The following is a 16915-nucleotide window of genomic DNA, read 5'->3' on the forward strand; positions in this document are numbered from 1 at the left end:
TCTCCCACCAAGGCTTACTTCCTTACTGAGCCATCACCAAAATGGAGATGAGAGTAAACTTTTTTGTCCTGGCAACCTACCATGTTTGTTCTTCAGCTTAGAAATAAAGATTGCACCTGGTGCTGTAAAGGAAGGTTTCCAACTTTACATTTTTCTAAAACAGACCTCTTGCGTAAATTTAAGAAATAAACTGCCTCTTCTAAAAACTTGACTCAAAATGCAACACAAATTTTTAACTGTTAAGGATTTAAATTTAAAATACCTAAAAGCAGTGAATTCATTCAGCTGTTTTGAACATTGAGTTTCATTTCTTTTCTATAAACTCTCTCCTGATTGGGGAGTTCCATGAAGAAAGATGAATAATATGTAGCAGTTGATTAATGTGTCTTATAAAGTTCCTTTACTAACTTAAGCAGTGAGAACTCTTTGCTAAACTGAGAAATTACATAATTGCTTCTTAGAATAAAAAATAATATATGACTATAGTAAAAATTAACTTCCTGTAGTATAGAAAGATATAAAATGAAAAATATAGCTACAGTATGATCCAGCAGTCCCACTCCTGGGCATATATCCAGAAAAGACGAAAACTAATTCATAAAGATACATGCACCCCAATGTTCATAGCAGCACTGTTTACAGTAGCCAAGACATGGAAGCAACGTAAGTGTCCATCAACAGATGAATGGATAAAGAAGATGTGCCATACATATATATATATCAATACATACACACAACGCACACAATGAAATAGTACTCAGCCATAAAAAAGAATAAAGTATTGCCACTTGCAGCAACATGAATGGGCCTAGAGGTTATCATACTAAGTGAAGTCAGACAGAGAAAGACAAATATATCACTTATATGTGGAATCTAAAAAATAATACAAATGAATTTATTTACATAACAGAAACAGACTCACAGACATAGAAAACAAACTTAACAGTTACCAAAGGGGAAATGAGAGGAGGGATAAATTAGGAGCATGGGATTAACAGATATACACTATTATATATAAAATAGATAAACAACAAGAATTTATAGCACAGGAAACAATAGTCAATATCTTGTACATAACCTATAATGGAAAATAATCTGAAAATATATACGTATAACTGAATCAGTTTGCTGTACACCTGAAATTAATACAGTGTTGTAAATCAACTATGCTTCAATTTAAAAAAAAAGAGGACAAATAGAAGTCTCACAAATCTAGCTCCTCTGTCAGATCACAATCTGTTTCCCCCCAAAATAGCCACTGTTGTTTCTTGTGTATTCTTTCAGGAAAAAAGTGCATTTACAAATATGAGCATATCCTTTGTTTTTTAAATTTACATAAAAGGGATCTCTCACACACACACACACACACACACATTGCCCCTTGTTATCACTCACCAATGTCTGTAAGAAAATGCCTTGCAAGACATTGAACCAAGCAGATCATGCATTGCAGTGTATCACCGACCAGAGACAAAGAAAGAACAATTTTGTTTACTAACACCTTTCAAGAACTTGGTGTCAAAAATACTTGATAGAGGTAGTCTGAGTGGACAGCTCTGTTTACCAGGGAACCAGTACTGATTTTTTAAGTCTTTTAAAAATCTTTCTGAGTGTACCATTGAGGTTCTAGTATTTACTTATTTATTTATTTTTGGCTGCGTTGGATCTTCGTTGCTGCACACAGGCTTTTTCTAGTTGTGGTGAGCGGGGGCTACTCACTGCGGTGGCTTCTCTTGCTGCAGAGCACCGGCTCTAGGTGCATGGGCTCTAGAGCACAGGCTCAGTAGTTGTGGCATACGGGCTTAGTTGCTCCACGGCGTTTTCCCGGACCAGGGCTCAAACCCGTGTCCCCTGCATTGGCAGGCGGATTCTTAATCACTATGCCACCAGGGAAATCTCAAGGTTCTAGTATTTAGAAGTGCTTTGAACACGGAAAACTTGGGACCATAGCATTAGAGTCACATGTAGATCTGTTGCAGTAGTGAAGACTACATAAATAGGGAGTGATAATAGAACCTCAGTTCTTTTATTTAAATAGTGCTTTTATGAACATCTTTGTCACTAAGACTTTCCATACTTAATTTCCTTAACATATATTCTAAGAAATGTATTTCTTGAATCAGAGAACATTTTAGGCCCATTTTTAATGCCCACTGCCAAATTGATCTCTGAAAGCATTGTACAAGTTTACCTTTTTATCAACAAGTTATGAAGGAACGGTTTTCACTTAATTCTCCCAAGCATTGTATGATATTGTATATTTTTAAATTTTTACTAGTATGAGTGGTATAATGTGTCATCATCATTGTTTGCTTCAACTTGCATTATTTTCATTTCCAGTAATATTTTTCTCCTTATGTTTACTTACTAGGTTTTTTTCTTTTTCTTTCAGAGTATTTGTTCTAGTCCATTACCCATTTATCTATTGGGATCTCAGTGTTCTTTACTCATACATCTTTAAGATCTTTATGTATTAAAGATATTAACTCATATAGGTTATGTGTCATTCAGCAATTATTTTTCCCAGAGTGGTTTTTTTGCTATATAGACGTTCTATAATTTTGAAACTTAGAAAGTCCTCCCCTTTTCTATTGTACAGTTTGATATTCAGTTCCAGTTTTTACTCAGTTTTTTAGTTTATCTCCTGAATTCCATCTAGAATTAGAATCTCTTTGCTCTAATAAGGTGTGTTCTCACTTCTTTCTTATGCTGCATTAATGTGGCTGTTTCTGTACATTTTTACTTACTGTAGGTTTATAATATAATATGCTGATGGTATTGGTCTCACCTCTCCACCCTTTTCCTCCCATCTATTGGCTTTTTTAAAAAATAAGGTTTAATTTTTAGAATTACATACAATAAACACATTAAACATTAAAAGAGAACAGTGAACATTCTTTACTTTACCCATAACCATTGATTTCATGATTTCTTTTCCCTAGCAGGCATGTCAGATCTTAGGAGTGCATTTGCTTCTATGTTTAGCCTCTTGAACTTCCCAGGTTCTACTTACTGCTTGTGTTGAATCTGGAACATGGTCACGATTTTCTTTCAACCCTTACGTTTCTTTTGTACCTACCTCTTTGATTGTATTGTTCTCTTAAAAAATATTTTTTCTGATTAGGAAAGTAGTACATGGTTATTGTAGAATGTTCAGAAAATATGAAGAACAGAATAATTCCCTGTGATTTCCCCATCCATTAGTAGCCACATTTTGGTGTTTTTCTTCCTATACCATCAACTTCACATTTTGATGGTTTTTTCTTACACAAAGTTATGATTGTACTCTTTGTATGGCTTTATCACTATTTTCACATAATAGTCTATCATGAGTGTCTAACAAATATTTACTTTGTGTTCCCAGCACCCACCATAGTTTTTGGACATAGTAATCCAGCTGTGAAACAGAAATGGTCATCAGTCTTCACATAAATAGGTGGCAGTGGCAGTGGCAGTGGTGCTATTAGTAATAGTAATAACGATTAATATTAATTAATAACATTAATTCATAGTTAACATTAATTGGGTATCTGTCACAAGTCTAAACTTATTACTTATATAATCTTCAAGATTATAAATGAAAACTCAAGAAAACTCCATGAGTAATATACTGTTATTTTCTCCCATTTTGCAGATGAAGAACTGAGACATAATTAGTTTAATATTTTCCAATAGGCCCCTTCATAGGAGATGATAGGATATGATCCTATGTCATTTGATTAAAAAGATTTTACTCTTTACCAAACCCTTACACTAAATGTCACCCCTTAGTGCTGACCTAAAGGTATTTTCCTGTGCTCACCCTTTATAAGTACTATAGAGCCCTCCATTCTCTCTCAAAGTCTTTGTGTAGCACTGGCGTTCATCACAAGATTGCTTTGTAGTGCAGCCAGGTCAGTGCTTCCTCTGTCTGCACTATTAGAGCAGCTAAAGTACTTAACTAAATCATGAACATTACCTTCCATTTCATGCTAACATTCTGTTCTAAGTGGGCTAATATCTGGCTTTGGTTTCAGTAGTTCTTGGTAGTTCAAATAATGTCATTTGATTCATTTGCAGATTTCTCTATCCATACAGCATCTTAAAATCCCTTTGAACTTGTTCAGTTCATGTAACTTTCTTTTTTAAGATTTTACTTAGCGACTGGATCATACTCCAAAGGAAAGGGAAAATAAAATCTATTTAGTGGTAAAAATATGTCAATCATATATGACTTGGAAGTCCATAGATTGTGTCTATCTTGGCACTCTGTGTGCAACCTTTTTTTAACCTCACAATTGCTGTCAGATTTGTATTTCAAAACTGTATGTTGAAAGTATTAACTATAAGTTTGCTTGCGTTTTTGCTTTTTTTTGGTGGAACCAGGGGAGGCAAAGCTAATTCTCAGTGTAAAAATAATTCTCAGTTTAAACAACAAAACCTTTTGACGTTTTGAAAGACAATCTGATGAAAAAAGTGGTCTGGAAAAGATTTAACTTGTTTTATGAGGAAGTAGTTTCCTAAAACTTGATCAGAGACTTTTAAAAAGGATCTAGTTTGGAGAAAAGACCTGTCACAAAGATGGTGAGTGACTGGATCTGTTATGAATATTATTTTTCAAAAGGTTAAGAATAATGAATGACAGTTGCTTATGAAAGGAGGAGGAGTCAAGAGGCCCAGTATTATGTAGAAATAAAACTGGTTATAGGGCATAAAGAGAATGATCTTTTATAGAAAAAGTAAACTACTTGGAGTAGGGCTTCCCTGGTGGTGCAGTAGTTAAGAATCCGCCTGCCAGTGCAGGGGACACGGGTTTGAGCCCTGGTCTGGGAAGATCCCACATGCTGCAGAGCAACTAAGCCTGTGTGCCACAACTACTGAGCCTGCGCTCTAGAGCCCACGAGCCACAACTACTGAGCCCACGTGCCACAACTACCGAAGCCCACGTGCTACAACTACCGAAGCCCACGTGCCACAACTACCGAAGCCCACGTGCCTAGAGCCCATGCTGCGCAACAAGAGAAGCCACCACAATGAGAAGCCCACACACCACAATGAAGAGTAGCCCCTGCTTGCTGCAACTAGAGAAAGCCCGTGCGCAGCAACGAAGACCCAACACAGCCAAAAACAAAAATTTTTTTTAAATTAAAAAAAAAAACTCCTTGGAGTAAAAAAAAAAAAGTGGAACTATTATAAAGGATGAAGAATTAGGAAGACAATAAAGGAAAAATGAGAAAAATAGAACAGGAAATAAGCTAACCTGTTATTCTAAATGCTCTTTGAAATGTACTTTGGTAGGAAATAAAATGAACCACCCCCGTAGAATGTTTATGTTCTTGTGACTAAGCACTTTATTAGTACTTTTATGGTTGCATCATTGAGGCTCTTATGATGGTTAACATAGTACCTTTGCCTGTAGAATATACTAGCTATTGAATGAATGTTGAAAGTGATCTGAAGTTACTTGAAATTTGTTTAATAAGTCCATACAATGACAAAATAATTTTCTTGGTTGATAATATTTTTTGAAATTGGTGCTTTGCCTACGTCCTCATAACAAGCATTTTAAAAGCGTAGGAGAAACTTGGGTTTCTTTAAAGCTTGTCAACTGGGTATGGGAATTTTGGCTGTCAAAGCCAGATACCTATGTGTATGTTCCTGTTGGGGATAGTAAATTTGGGCCCAATTATAAAGTAGAGAAGCATTTTTCTTCTTTGTAAAACCTGAAGTAGCATGTCCTTAATACACTTACGTACTTTCTGTCTTCTTCAGGGAAGCAGTGCTTCTTAGTCCTACGTCAGCAGCAGTTTAATGTCCAGGCTCTTGCAGCCGTGGGAGACCACGCAAGCAAGCAGATGGTAAAATTTGCTGCCAAGTAAGTAAGCAATTATATCCTGTTGTCAGAATAAACAGTGGTGGGAACCGGGGCTCCCAGGGCTTTGGACCATTTTCATGCATTAACATCAACGCTTCCTTTGTTTAAAAATGTAGTTATTTAAATTGTCAGTTCAGTGTTGCTGAATACATTAAACTTATAAAAGAGAAAATATGGAGCACAGACTTGAAATTCATTTGGAACTGCTGAAGCAGCACTCTCTACAGACAAGTCACATTTACTTTCAAGTAGAGTTACAAAAAGCCTGGCAGCGTCAACACTGCAAAGCAACTTTATTTTGTTGTGTTTGTTGAGCTTCATTTCCTCCCTCCCTCCCCTAGTTTGAGATTTGCATATTAAGCAACAAGTTTTCTAACTAAATAATAGAAGTGTTTAAAATAAAAGAATGTGATTTTGCAAATGATTCTGTCCTGAAGAAGTAAAACAAATGCTCTAACATGTTACAGCTTTTAACTTTGACACCAAAAAGGTTTAAAAAAAAAAAAAAGTCAAGTTTGCTTTTTTTCCCCCATAAAAGTTCTGGCTCAGGGTTCCTATAGAAGCTCATTGTTTTGTTCAATTTACAAGGGGCAGGATACAGAGATAGTGTAGTGGTTGGGCCTGCTGGAGCTGTAAGGTAATAAGAGTTGGTGATGTGGCTAGTTTTGTTTGCATGTTTTTCTCAATTTAATTGAAATTTTATTTCCATGATAATGGTCAAAGAAGACTCAGAAAAATGGACAATTTTAAGTAGTAGAGTACTTCATAGGCATAAATATTTTTTAAAAGAAATTCAGTTGAGTAAATGTTACATGTTTTCTATTGATTTTTTTTTAACATCTTTATTGGAGTACAATTGCTTTAGAATGGTGTGTTAGTTTCTGCTGTATCACAAAGTGAATCAGCTATATGTATACATATATCCCTATATCTCCTCCCTCTTGCATCTCCCTCCCACCCTCCCTATTTTCTATTGATTTTTATCTCTGTTCTTTAAATATATATATGCTTTCAAAGATGAGTTAATATAGATAGAATTATCAATTTTAGAACTAGAAGGAGACTAAAAACTGATCTAATTTAATATCTTAATTTATGTTTGGGCCTTCCCTGACTCCTTCAGCACAGTGGTTTACATATAATGGATGCTTAGCAACTGGTTTTGGTTAACAGATTTATTTATCCAATTTAGTTTTATTGTATCGTAGCAATACCTGCCCTCTTGTTTAAAGACTCCAGTGCCATTAATTACATCAATTTACTGATGTGCTCAGAGGTCTCAGTACCACTAGCCCTACCTCTCCCTATCTCCCAGTCCTGCTGCCCAGAGACTGTCACTCTCATCTCTTCTACCTGTATCATTTGGTGATTAGGTTTGCTGTTTTAATACCTAGTCCTTAAGGGTATATGCTTGTGGGGTGCATTTGTCACCTAGCCTTTTCAGGTCAATCTGTATCCTATGAAGTGGGACATAGTAAATGTGGTCCCTAGAAATAAACTTTGTCTACACAGAGAGCCCCTGAAAACCACAGACATATATGCTAAATTATATTTAATATACTGGAGAATACTGGGGAAAAGTCAACTTCGAGTCAACAAACTTTATGGCTTCTGTCTTTTATATATTAAATTGGTTCTGAAAACTAATATATTAAGCTGATAGTTTCATATAGAATATATTTGTTTGTTAAACTGCATTATAACCTCAGTATTACATTCTTAAAGGATTATAGTCTGAAAGTCTTTTGGAAATCCCATTTACCCTTAATCACTAAGAGGCATCTACTATCAAGAGAACAGTCAATTCATTTGATATCTCTAGAGGTAGACACGTTAAAGTAGTCCACAAATAGTCATTTCTTATTTTGGATCTTCTCAGAAACTCCTGGGACTTGACTGACAGCAGTTGACCATATCAGATGTCAACCAAAGCTTACCAGCTGGAAAAGATACTTGCACACAGAACTTAGTTCACTAATGCCCTTATAATATATGTTAAAGAAAGGCTTTCATCTAAAAGGGATAGTGTATGAGTGATCTTTTTTTTAGAATAAGGGAAGAATTTAGATAATTTAACCTGGATTTCATAATCCTGAAGTGGATGGAACTCAATCAAGATCTAGATCTGATTTTAATCTTTTTGTTTTGTTTTTGGCTGCGCCACTTGGCTTGCGGGATCTTAGCTCCCCAACGAGGGATTGAACCCAGGCCCCGGCAGTGAAAGAGCCGAGTCCTAACCACTGGACGGCCAGGGGATACCTGAGATCTGATTTTAATCTTAATTCAGGTTTAACAATTAAGTTGTGACTTTGATTTCTTTTTTAAAGCAAAGAACATGTAGCTATTTTTAGTCCATTTAAAAAACTGGACTTTATATAATTAGTAATGTGTGGGAAAGGTGGTTTCATAATAGAGCTGTTGCATATTATAAAGCCTTTGGCTGGTTATATACAGGCGAATGGACCCAATTTTATACAATAGGTTTAACATGTGGAACTTAAGTTACAATTATTTAACTTTTGGCACTACTCATATGTTAAGGTATCTATCCTGAGTAATAAACAATAAATGTGTTAATAGTTTTTGCTACCTTGTGAAAAAGGAAAATTCTCATGACTCCCTATGGTGAAAAATGATGAGTTTTTAATTTTTGTGGCTGGTTGATAAGATAATTTTCTTGGGAACATGATTTATTGCTCCTGGTATGTCAGTCAACTTGTCTTTATGTGATTTTGCTATACTTCTAAGGTAGTTCAGAAATCCTGATCTTCCTTGGTAACAAGTCTAAAGCACATGTCCTTTCTGATAGAAAGGCAGTAGTATGATCTTATATTCAAAGTACCAATTTTTAAAGAAGAAAATCAAGAACAGAAAAATTTTACTTTGAAAATTACCTGCTCTATTTATAAATATAATAAATCAAGTGAAATTGTAATATAAATTCTTTAGAACTTTCAGAACTTTTAGGAAAAAGATGTGTTGGTTATTTTCTTCATCCTTCAAAATCCTTTTCTTAAAAAGTCCATACTTGCCAGAAGTTTCTTTTTAAGTGCTATTTTTATCTAAAGTCTTTAATGGCTTCCTATTTCCAACCATGTTCAATATTAATTCTACCTGCTGGTTCCCCCTGTTATTTCCCACTATTTCTCAATATACATGCTTCAGATTGGGCAGTCTCTCCATGTCTACAATGACCTCTTTTCTAATTTTACTTGTTATTTTAAAGGCTTTAGTTTTATTCATTAAATCCTCATTCTTTGTCACTTAGCTTATTAAGCCCATGTTCTTCATGATCCTCACTGATTGGTTTCTCTTTTCATTTCTCTGGGGTCCACAAATGTGTTCTTGGGAGATTGGAAGTTTTCTATATTTTTAAAAATTTTAGTGTACATTTTGGTGATTATCTTAAAGTTACATAAGGATACTATGCCATATCATTTTATAGGCTAACTTACAGCAGAGAACTGCTGTATAAATTGTGTTCATGCCAACTGAAGCCGATGATATCCATGTTCTGTACAAATGAAGATTTCACTGTAGTTTGAATAGTGACATGCTGACAAGTTGGGTTACTAGGTGGTACTTGGTAGTTAAGAAGTACTATGAACTTTAAAAGCCTGTGCCACTCAAGCATATTTATTGAATCCTGTTTTCATCTGTATAGGGGCAGCATATAACTAATAGTACAATAGTTTCCATACAAGGAAAAATGTTTCTATTTCCAGTTCTAGTATTTATCAGATTAGATACCCATTTGATTCAAATTTCAGTTAACAATACTACATTATTAACTTTCACTGGAATAAGATAGTTTTATAAAATTATCAACTGATATTTTATTTAAATTGTCATTCTTGGTTGCTCTTTGCAGAACTTTGGTTAATTATGAGGCCTAATTATCCTGAGTCAACTTCAAAGTTAATGTTTTATGGAATTATGAACAAGCATTCTTCATATTACTAGTATTAAAATAAAAATACAGAAAATTAAATCTAGAACTGGATATGAGGCTACAGCTTTATACAGTAAACCAAATGTCAGCAATTTAGTTTTAACAAACCTTAAATTAATATTGTTAATTTGAATTTTGTTGTTTTTAATATTTGTTTCAATTTTCTTTAAAAATTCGCTTTGAGGAGAGTTCCCTGGCTATCCATTGGTTAGGACTCCACACTTTCACTGCCATGGGCCCGGGTTCAATCCCTGGTCTGGGAACTAAGATCCCGCAAGCTGAGCAGCATGGCCCAGAAAAAAAAAAAGACTGTAAAAATTCGCTTTGATTTCAAGTTAAGGGCTATAACCATAAGGCATTTATTTCTACTAGTTTTATACTTGTAGGTATTTACGTAACATGATAAAACTAATTTAAGTGTTTACTGAGGGTCCCTGATACTGCCAAGAGAGGCCACTGATCTATGCTATATTTAGTTGTGCTTAATTCTTACCAAGCTTATTTTGAACTTAAAATTCTTGGGGTTTCGGTGAAGAAAACTGAGTTCACAAAATAAGTCATCGTAGAACTACTAGGATGATTTAAAACTTTAATTTCTACAAAGTGCCAATGGGCAATGGAGTGTAATAGTGGGCCAGAGAGCCCAGAGACTTGGCTCCTCACTAACTAGGCACATGACTTCATAAATTGTTTACTGTATGTTAGTCTTACTTCATTCTTTACAGCTAAGACCCTTCTTTGACCATTTTTATTTCTACTTGCCTGGGAAATATTAAAGTCTGAGATTGGGTGTGGCACTAATTCACTGTAATTGAAAGAAGTTACTTGACATATAAACCAAACTTGTGCCTGTCTTGGAATTGGGATACAGATTTTTATTGTGAAAAGGTGGTTTATTATTTCAAAAAATATTTACACAATTGATGTTTTTTGGGTGCTGTGTTTTTTTTTTTAAATTTTATTTATTTATTTATTTATTTATTTACTGCTGTGTTGGGTCTTCGTTTCTGTGCGAGGGCTTTCTCTAGTTGCGGCAAGTGGGGGCCGCTCTTCATCACGGTGCACGGGCCTCTCACTGTCGCGGCCTCTCTTGTTGCGGAGCACGGGCTCCAGACGCGCAGGCTCAGCAATTGTGGCTCACGGGCCTAGTCGCTCTGCGGCATGTGGGATCTTCCCAGACCAGGGCTCGAACCCGTGTCCCCTGCATTAGCAGGCAGATTCTCAACCACTGCGCCACCAGGGAAGCCCTTGGGTGCTGTTTTGATTTAACTGGCAAATATATGGTTTCTCATGTTTGGGCATTTTGAGTTCTTTGCCTCAATGAATTGTTAGTTTATATCATCAAAGCATTTTATGTTGGTACATTACTTGAAAAACTAGTATGTAGCAACTTTATAGCTTGTCCTCTTTTCAACTAATCTTTTATTTTACCTTGCCCAGGATTTTAAAATTATTAATTTGAATATGAGTAGCTATGTAGATCTGTGGAGCACATTTCTCATTGAGTACAGTAAGATTCAACAAATTATTTCTGACAACCAGAAAGCTAAAAAATTTGTTGCCAATTTTGCTGAAAACCTTTAATACTCAAGTTTCTGTAAGTGTTTAAATTTTAATAGTTTTTGTTGCTATTAGAATATGTAAATATGAGAAAGAAAAGCTTAGAATATGTCTTTTTCACCGTTATTCATTTTTGAGGGGGAGAGGAGAAGGGGGTAAATAAGAATCAAATGGAAATCATTTTGAAATATATGAGCTATTGACTGCCTAAAATTATAATTTTATAATTATAAAATAAATTCTTATTTTATAAGAATTTATAATTTATAATTTTGGTCATCACCTAGCTTTCACCAACTCTCAAGTTTATCTGTACTATTAACAATAACAGTCAGCATATATCAATATAGTATAGGATTTCTTACATATTTTAGACATTTATTGTGACAATCTAGTATAAAAAAGCACTTTGAGGGGCTTAAAACTGTGGTGCCTAAAACAATGTAAAATAAAAGGTAAAAACCACTATTCATACAAAGCTGATGCTGCTAACCTTCCATCATTATCTTGTGTATATTGAGTAGATGATATAAATTATGATAGGGTACTCTTCAGTGACCCCTATAGAAGGTGCCTTATATTTTTTAAATGAAAGGCCATGGAAAAAAGCTCCCCCACACACACCTACACTTGGACTTTTATTGCATGTGAAATATTATTTTAATATTTAAGAAACTTAATCTACAATTAAAATTTAGTATGATGATTGCCCTTACTTTATCTTGCCAAGCTTTCTAGTATCTACCATGAATTTTTATATTTATGGGGTGCACCCCAGTAAAGGTTCAGTGCAGTGGTCACCAGTAGCTTCCCTATCTCATGTACAGGGGAAATAACAGATTTGACTGTAACAGTAGCAGCAGTAATAGCTAACTATTACTGTATACTAAGTATGGAGCTGCAGAGTGCCGTACTTGCATGTTCCCCCTTGGTCCTCATAGCAGTACTGTGAGGTGTGGATACCATTTTGTCTTTTTTTTTTTTTTTTTTCTTGTCTATTCATTTTTTACAGATAAGAACATTGATACTTAAAATACTAAGGTCTCTGACTCTAGGCTCATGCTTCTGTGTCATCCTGCCTCTCTAAGATTATATAAGGATATTCGTTCAAAGCCCTCCACATTATATGTAGCTCACTTAGAATACAACCTTAATGTCATTGAAATACGTTGGTTACTGGGAAAGGGAAACCCTGTTGCTTTTTGCCTCAAAAGTATCTTTTCTAGAGTGTGCAGTTTATTCTGGTATATATCCTCAAGGAGTAGATAGATATTTTTTTTCTTGAGGGTGATAATGACTTTTAAATACTGTCCCCAAGTTATTGAGAACGAAAACTGGGGAAAAATAATAATTTTGGTTTTAAAAAGTATAGCTGATTATAAAGTAATAAAAAAAGATTTTTGTGTTGTCATAAATTGATGCTAAAAATTGTTCCAAGGAAGGAATGAAATGTTTTTCTAACCATCAGTAATGCTAATGAGCTTGTCTCCTCTAGCATAAAGCAGTGTTTGCCTTCCTAAGGAATCACCCCGTTGTTAAAAAGCATGCAATAAAAACAGTGGGGTTGGGGGAAGGTAGTTAGAAAGTAGAGAGTTTCATGTTTGCAAAGACAGTTATTTTTCTTGAATAATTTTAATATAAAAATATTTGATAGCTATAATTATAAATATGAAACCTAAAACTCACTAGGCAAATTTACATCTTCTTTTGCTTAATCTGTTGCGTTTTCCTTATCATCATCAGCACTGCCACACAGGTCATCTTATACATATTCTTATCACTCTTGCTGTGAGAAGTAAAACACAAATTCACTCAACAAAGCAGCTGTGTGGTGTATGCAAGTGATGTGGAAATAAGACCACACTCAGAATTTAAAATAAGAATTTGTCCTTTACCAAGATTCTGGACTCAGGAAGGAAATGAAAGAGTTTGGCTGGGTAACTGATGCTGTTCCTTAACATATCATGCTCTTTGTAACACACTTGTACAAACTAAACTTCTGTCTGCTAGAATTGCTCTATTGTCAGCAAAGGAGGAGATCTTAGACATTGAGGTATGGGTGTCCTTTTGGGTTAACTTTTTGTAGAGTGGTGCTAATATTCAGTCATTTCTGTTACTGTAATAAATGCATTCCTAAAAAAATACTGTGCTATGCAAAAGTATGAAATAAAAACCTGAAGGTTTATGCAGAAAATAGGTAAATAGCACAACAGTCAAAAACTTCAGGGACTTACCTGGCGGTCCAGTGGTTAAGACTCTGCGCTCCCAATTCAGGTGACGTGGGTTTGATCCCTGGTCGGGGAACTAAGATCCCGCGTGCCACACGGTGCAGCCAAAAACAAAAACAACCTTCATCAGTGACATAGTTTTATAAAAAGAACCTAATTTTATTAAAAACATAGAATAGTTTTATACATATTGAATGGTTGAGAAATACATGAATACAATAAATCTTTCACTTTATCTTTACAAAGACATACTGTTTCTGAGTGGAAGTGGGTATCAGAAGAGTTGCAGCTTGGAAATTATTATCAGGTGGTACAAGGAAGGCTGTCTGAAATTGGAAGGGAAGTTGGACCACCAGATGGGGATGGGTGTGGCTTGTAACGCAGGTCCATGTCTGAGGTGTGTGTGTTTTATATATTCCTGGGTGGCTAAGTTCACTTGAGTACAGTTGTCTGCATTGACCTAGTGTTTCTCACAGGTGAAATCTGGTATAGGCAAACACAGAATTCTCATTATGCTCAGATTGATACCTGATATATCAATTGTGTTGGAATTAATTCACATTTTCAAAACAAGTGTTAAAGCAAAACTCTACTCTTAAAAGAGATAATGATGCTTGCGCAGTGAGTGGGTCCAAATATAAGAGTCTTATCTGTTTGCTGACTGCTTATGTGTGGAGGTGAGGAAAAGAAAGAAGTGGAAAATGACTTCAGAGTTTCTAGTTTGAGAAACTCTGTGGAAAAGACACCATCAATCTGGAGTAAATTCCCAGGATGGGCTGGGACTAAGCACAACTCACTCTCTGGAGCTGGATGGGCTCACCTTCCATTAGAGCACTTGGCCAGGGAAAGTGTGGATACTGAACAGGGGTGGGGTTCTGTTAGCAATGAAGAAGGGGAGAGGGATTTGGATAGACAGCTGTAGTATCTCCTAAACTTGCTTACTATGTTGAGTAAATTGGAGAGAAGTTCCAACCTTTTGAGTTCATGAAAAGCCCAAAGATTGAAATAGGTTGTTTTACTGAAACCATTTTATTTTTCTGGCTGATAGGATTCTGCTCCTCCTATTCCAAGTCATCCTCTCATTCTAAATGTTTTCAAGTGACTATATGGAACAAGTTGGCCTTAAAATTCCTTACTTTTCCTCCCCTATCTTCACCATTGCTTCACTTTAACAGCTCACTCCTGTAGCCACAGCTTGGATTTTGCCCCTTAGAATTTCGTTTTAAACTCCAGTAGCCATTCTCTCTAACCATAATTTCCACCTTTCTGCCTCTAATGCCTCCTTATCTTCTGTTGGACCTCATCAATACTTGTAGTTTTTTTATCAATCTCCCCATTTTCTCCTAGTTTTTTCTGTCCCCTTTTGACCTCACACAACGCCAGTTCCATTCCTACAACTACTCTCACTGCATCCTTATCCACTGTTCTCTGTCTCTGTTTCTTTTGCCCTGCAGATGCCCTACTAACTCCCTGCCCCATATACTCTTGATCCCATAATCTAACACCAAGCTTAAAGAGTGTATTGTGTATTTGTGGCAGAACAGTTGATTTTTATTCCTCAGCTGGGCCCAGTAGAATATATTCCACTTTTGTAATGAAAATAGAGGTTTATAGGCCGCCTCTTTTCATTGTTTCACTGAACTCTTCAGGATCTCATTCCTCTTTATCCCGTAGTTTCTGAGTATAATTATAATAAGAAAATAAAAATTTGGAAAATTCTGTGAGTTTCATTGCTTAATATATTATCAGCCTTCTATTATGATTAAAAACAGCATATGAACAGCAACATATAAATGCTAGTGGCTTCTATTACTTATTAAATAAAGCAAAAATTCTTACTTATAGATGTTTTTAGCTTACTTTAGAAATTTGAGGATCAGTGAAACATGAGATAATTCAAATGAATATTTAGTAACACATTCACTTTGGGAGGCTAGCAGTTTAGTTAGTAAGCCAACTAACCATTCTGCTAGAATCTTTGGTTTGGAAAACAGCATAGCTAGAAATACGTTCATGAGGAAAAGGCCATTTCTAATCCTCATTTAATTTTCATTCTGTCTTAGATCTTTTTTTATATTAAATGCTTGTAATTATCTTTAGTGCTAGGGGAGTGCCCAAGGACTGTTTATTTATTCTCAAGGTATTTCCGTCTTCAAGGGCAACCCAAAGAGACTGGACATTTAAAACATGTGAACTCCTACACAAAAAAGTGGGAGAAATAATGGTATTTATATGTTAATTCCATGAGGCCCTACATTTAACTCTATTCCCTCTGGCCATATACCAGGTGGAAAAAAGCAAGGACTCCACTATTAAAAATATCAAATCAGATAGTTCCAGCTGGGGTTTCCTAATCATTTAAGAGGCAAACTATGAGGTCACTTTTAATATCTTAAATAGATAACTATCTTAGCATTTACTTTAGATATTAAATCTGAGGTATTTATCTTTCCCTTACTGACTACATTGTACCACTAGCAGTTTCTAGCTTTTTAGTATTTTCCTTAAGAGTGACACTAAAGCTTAATATGGGGTCAATTTTCCCTAAATTATCTTTCCTAGGAATATCCAATTCATCAAAATACTAATCCGAAAAGTTGACTCACTAATTGGATTTAAGTGCCACAGGACTCTTCAACACATTATTTTAATCAATTTGTTGGAAAGATCAATTTTCTCATGGTTAAATGCATACAGAAATGAAACTAAATGAGTTACATGGGAAGGTTCGCACATCTCATTCCCTAGAGATCTTTAAGAACGGATTCTTAATTGTGTATCTGAAATGGTTTGAGGTCTTTAAATGAAATTTGTCTGGAAGCAGGAAGATGGGATACCTATCCAGGCCAGTGTTTCTGGATCCCCATCTTATGTTGACATTAATGTTCTAATGTTTAGTAGCTGGTGTTTGAGCTGAGGCAAGAAGTCATCCCTTTTTTCCTTTTAAAATTATTGTTTATTTAGTGCCATTTAAAAATAATGAGCAGAGTAGTTTGTGTTAGTTATGGTTGAGCCTTGAAAAGACAAGTTTTTTTAAAGGTGGCCCTGTAGGCCTTTTTGTATTGACTGTTATTAAGGACTGTAGTGAATGTAAACTGTATTCACTATAGTGAATGTAAATGCAGGTTTTTAAGTTTAAAATTAAAGCGTTGTAAAAGGCTACAGTTCATTTGAAGAGCAGGTGTTAAAAACTGAATTTTGCTATTCATGCTTATGTAACACCTCCCACCCCTAGCATAGTGATGTTCGGATTCTGAATAAAAGGCTTATTCAGGCTTTAATATTTGTATATGTATGTTTTTTTTTCTTCATATTAGTCAT

General features: G+C 35.2%; 1 protein-coding gene across 2 annotated transcripts in view; it reads left to right on the plus strand.

The window, feature by feature from the left end:
- DARS1 (aspartyl-tRNA synthetase 1) overlaps positions 1 to 16915 on the plus strand; it is a 67118-nt gene that overhangs the window by 12077 nt on the left and 38126 nt on the right. For both annotated transcript variants that reach the window (XM_082397907.1, XM_082397908.1), the window contains exon 4: positions 5752 to 5854. In XM_082397907.1, the coding sequence (XP_082254033.1) occupies positions 5752 to 5854 (103 nt within the window). The remainder of the gene's footprint in view (positions 1 to 5751; positions 5855 to 16915) is intronic.

This window comes from Balaenoptera borealis (assembly GCF_965194805.1).
Source record: "Balaenoptera borealis genome assembly, chromosome: 6".
Classification (NCBI taxonomy): Eukaryota; Metazoa; Chordata; class Mammalia; order Artiodactyla; family Balaenopteridae; genus Balaenoptera; species Balaenoptera borealis.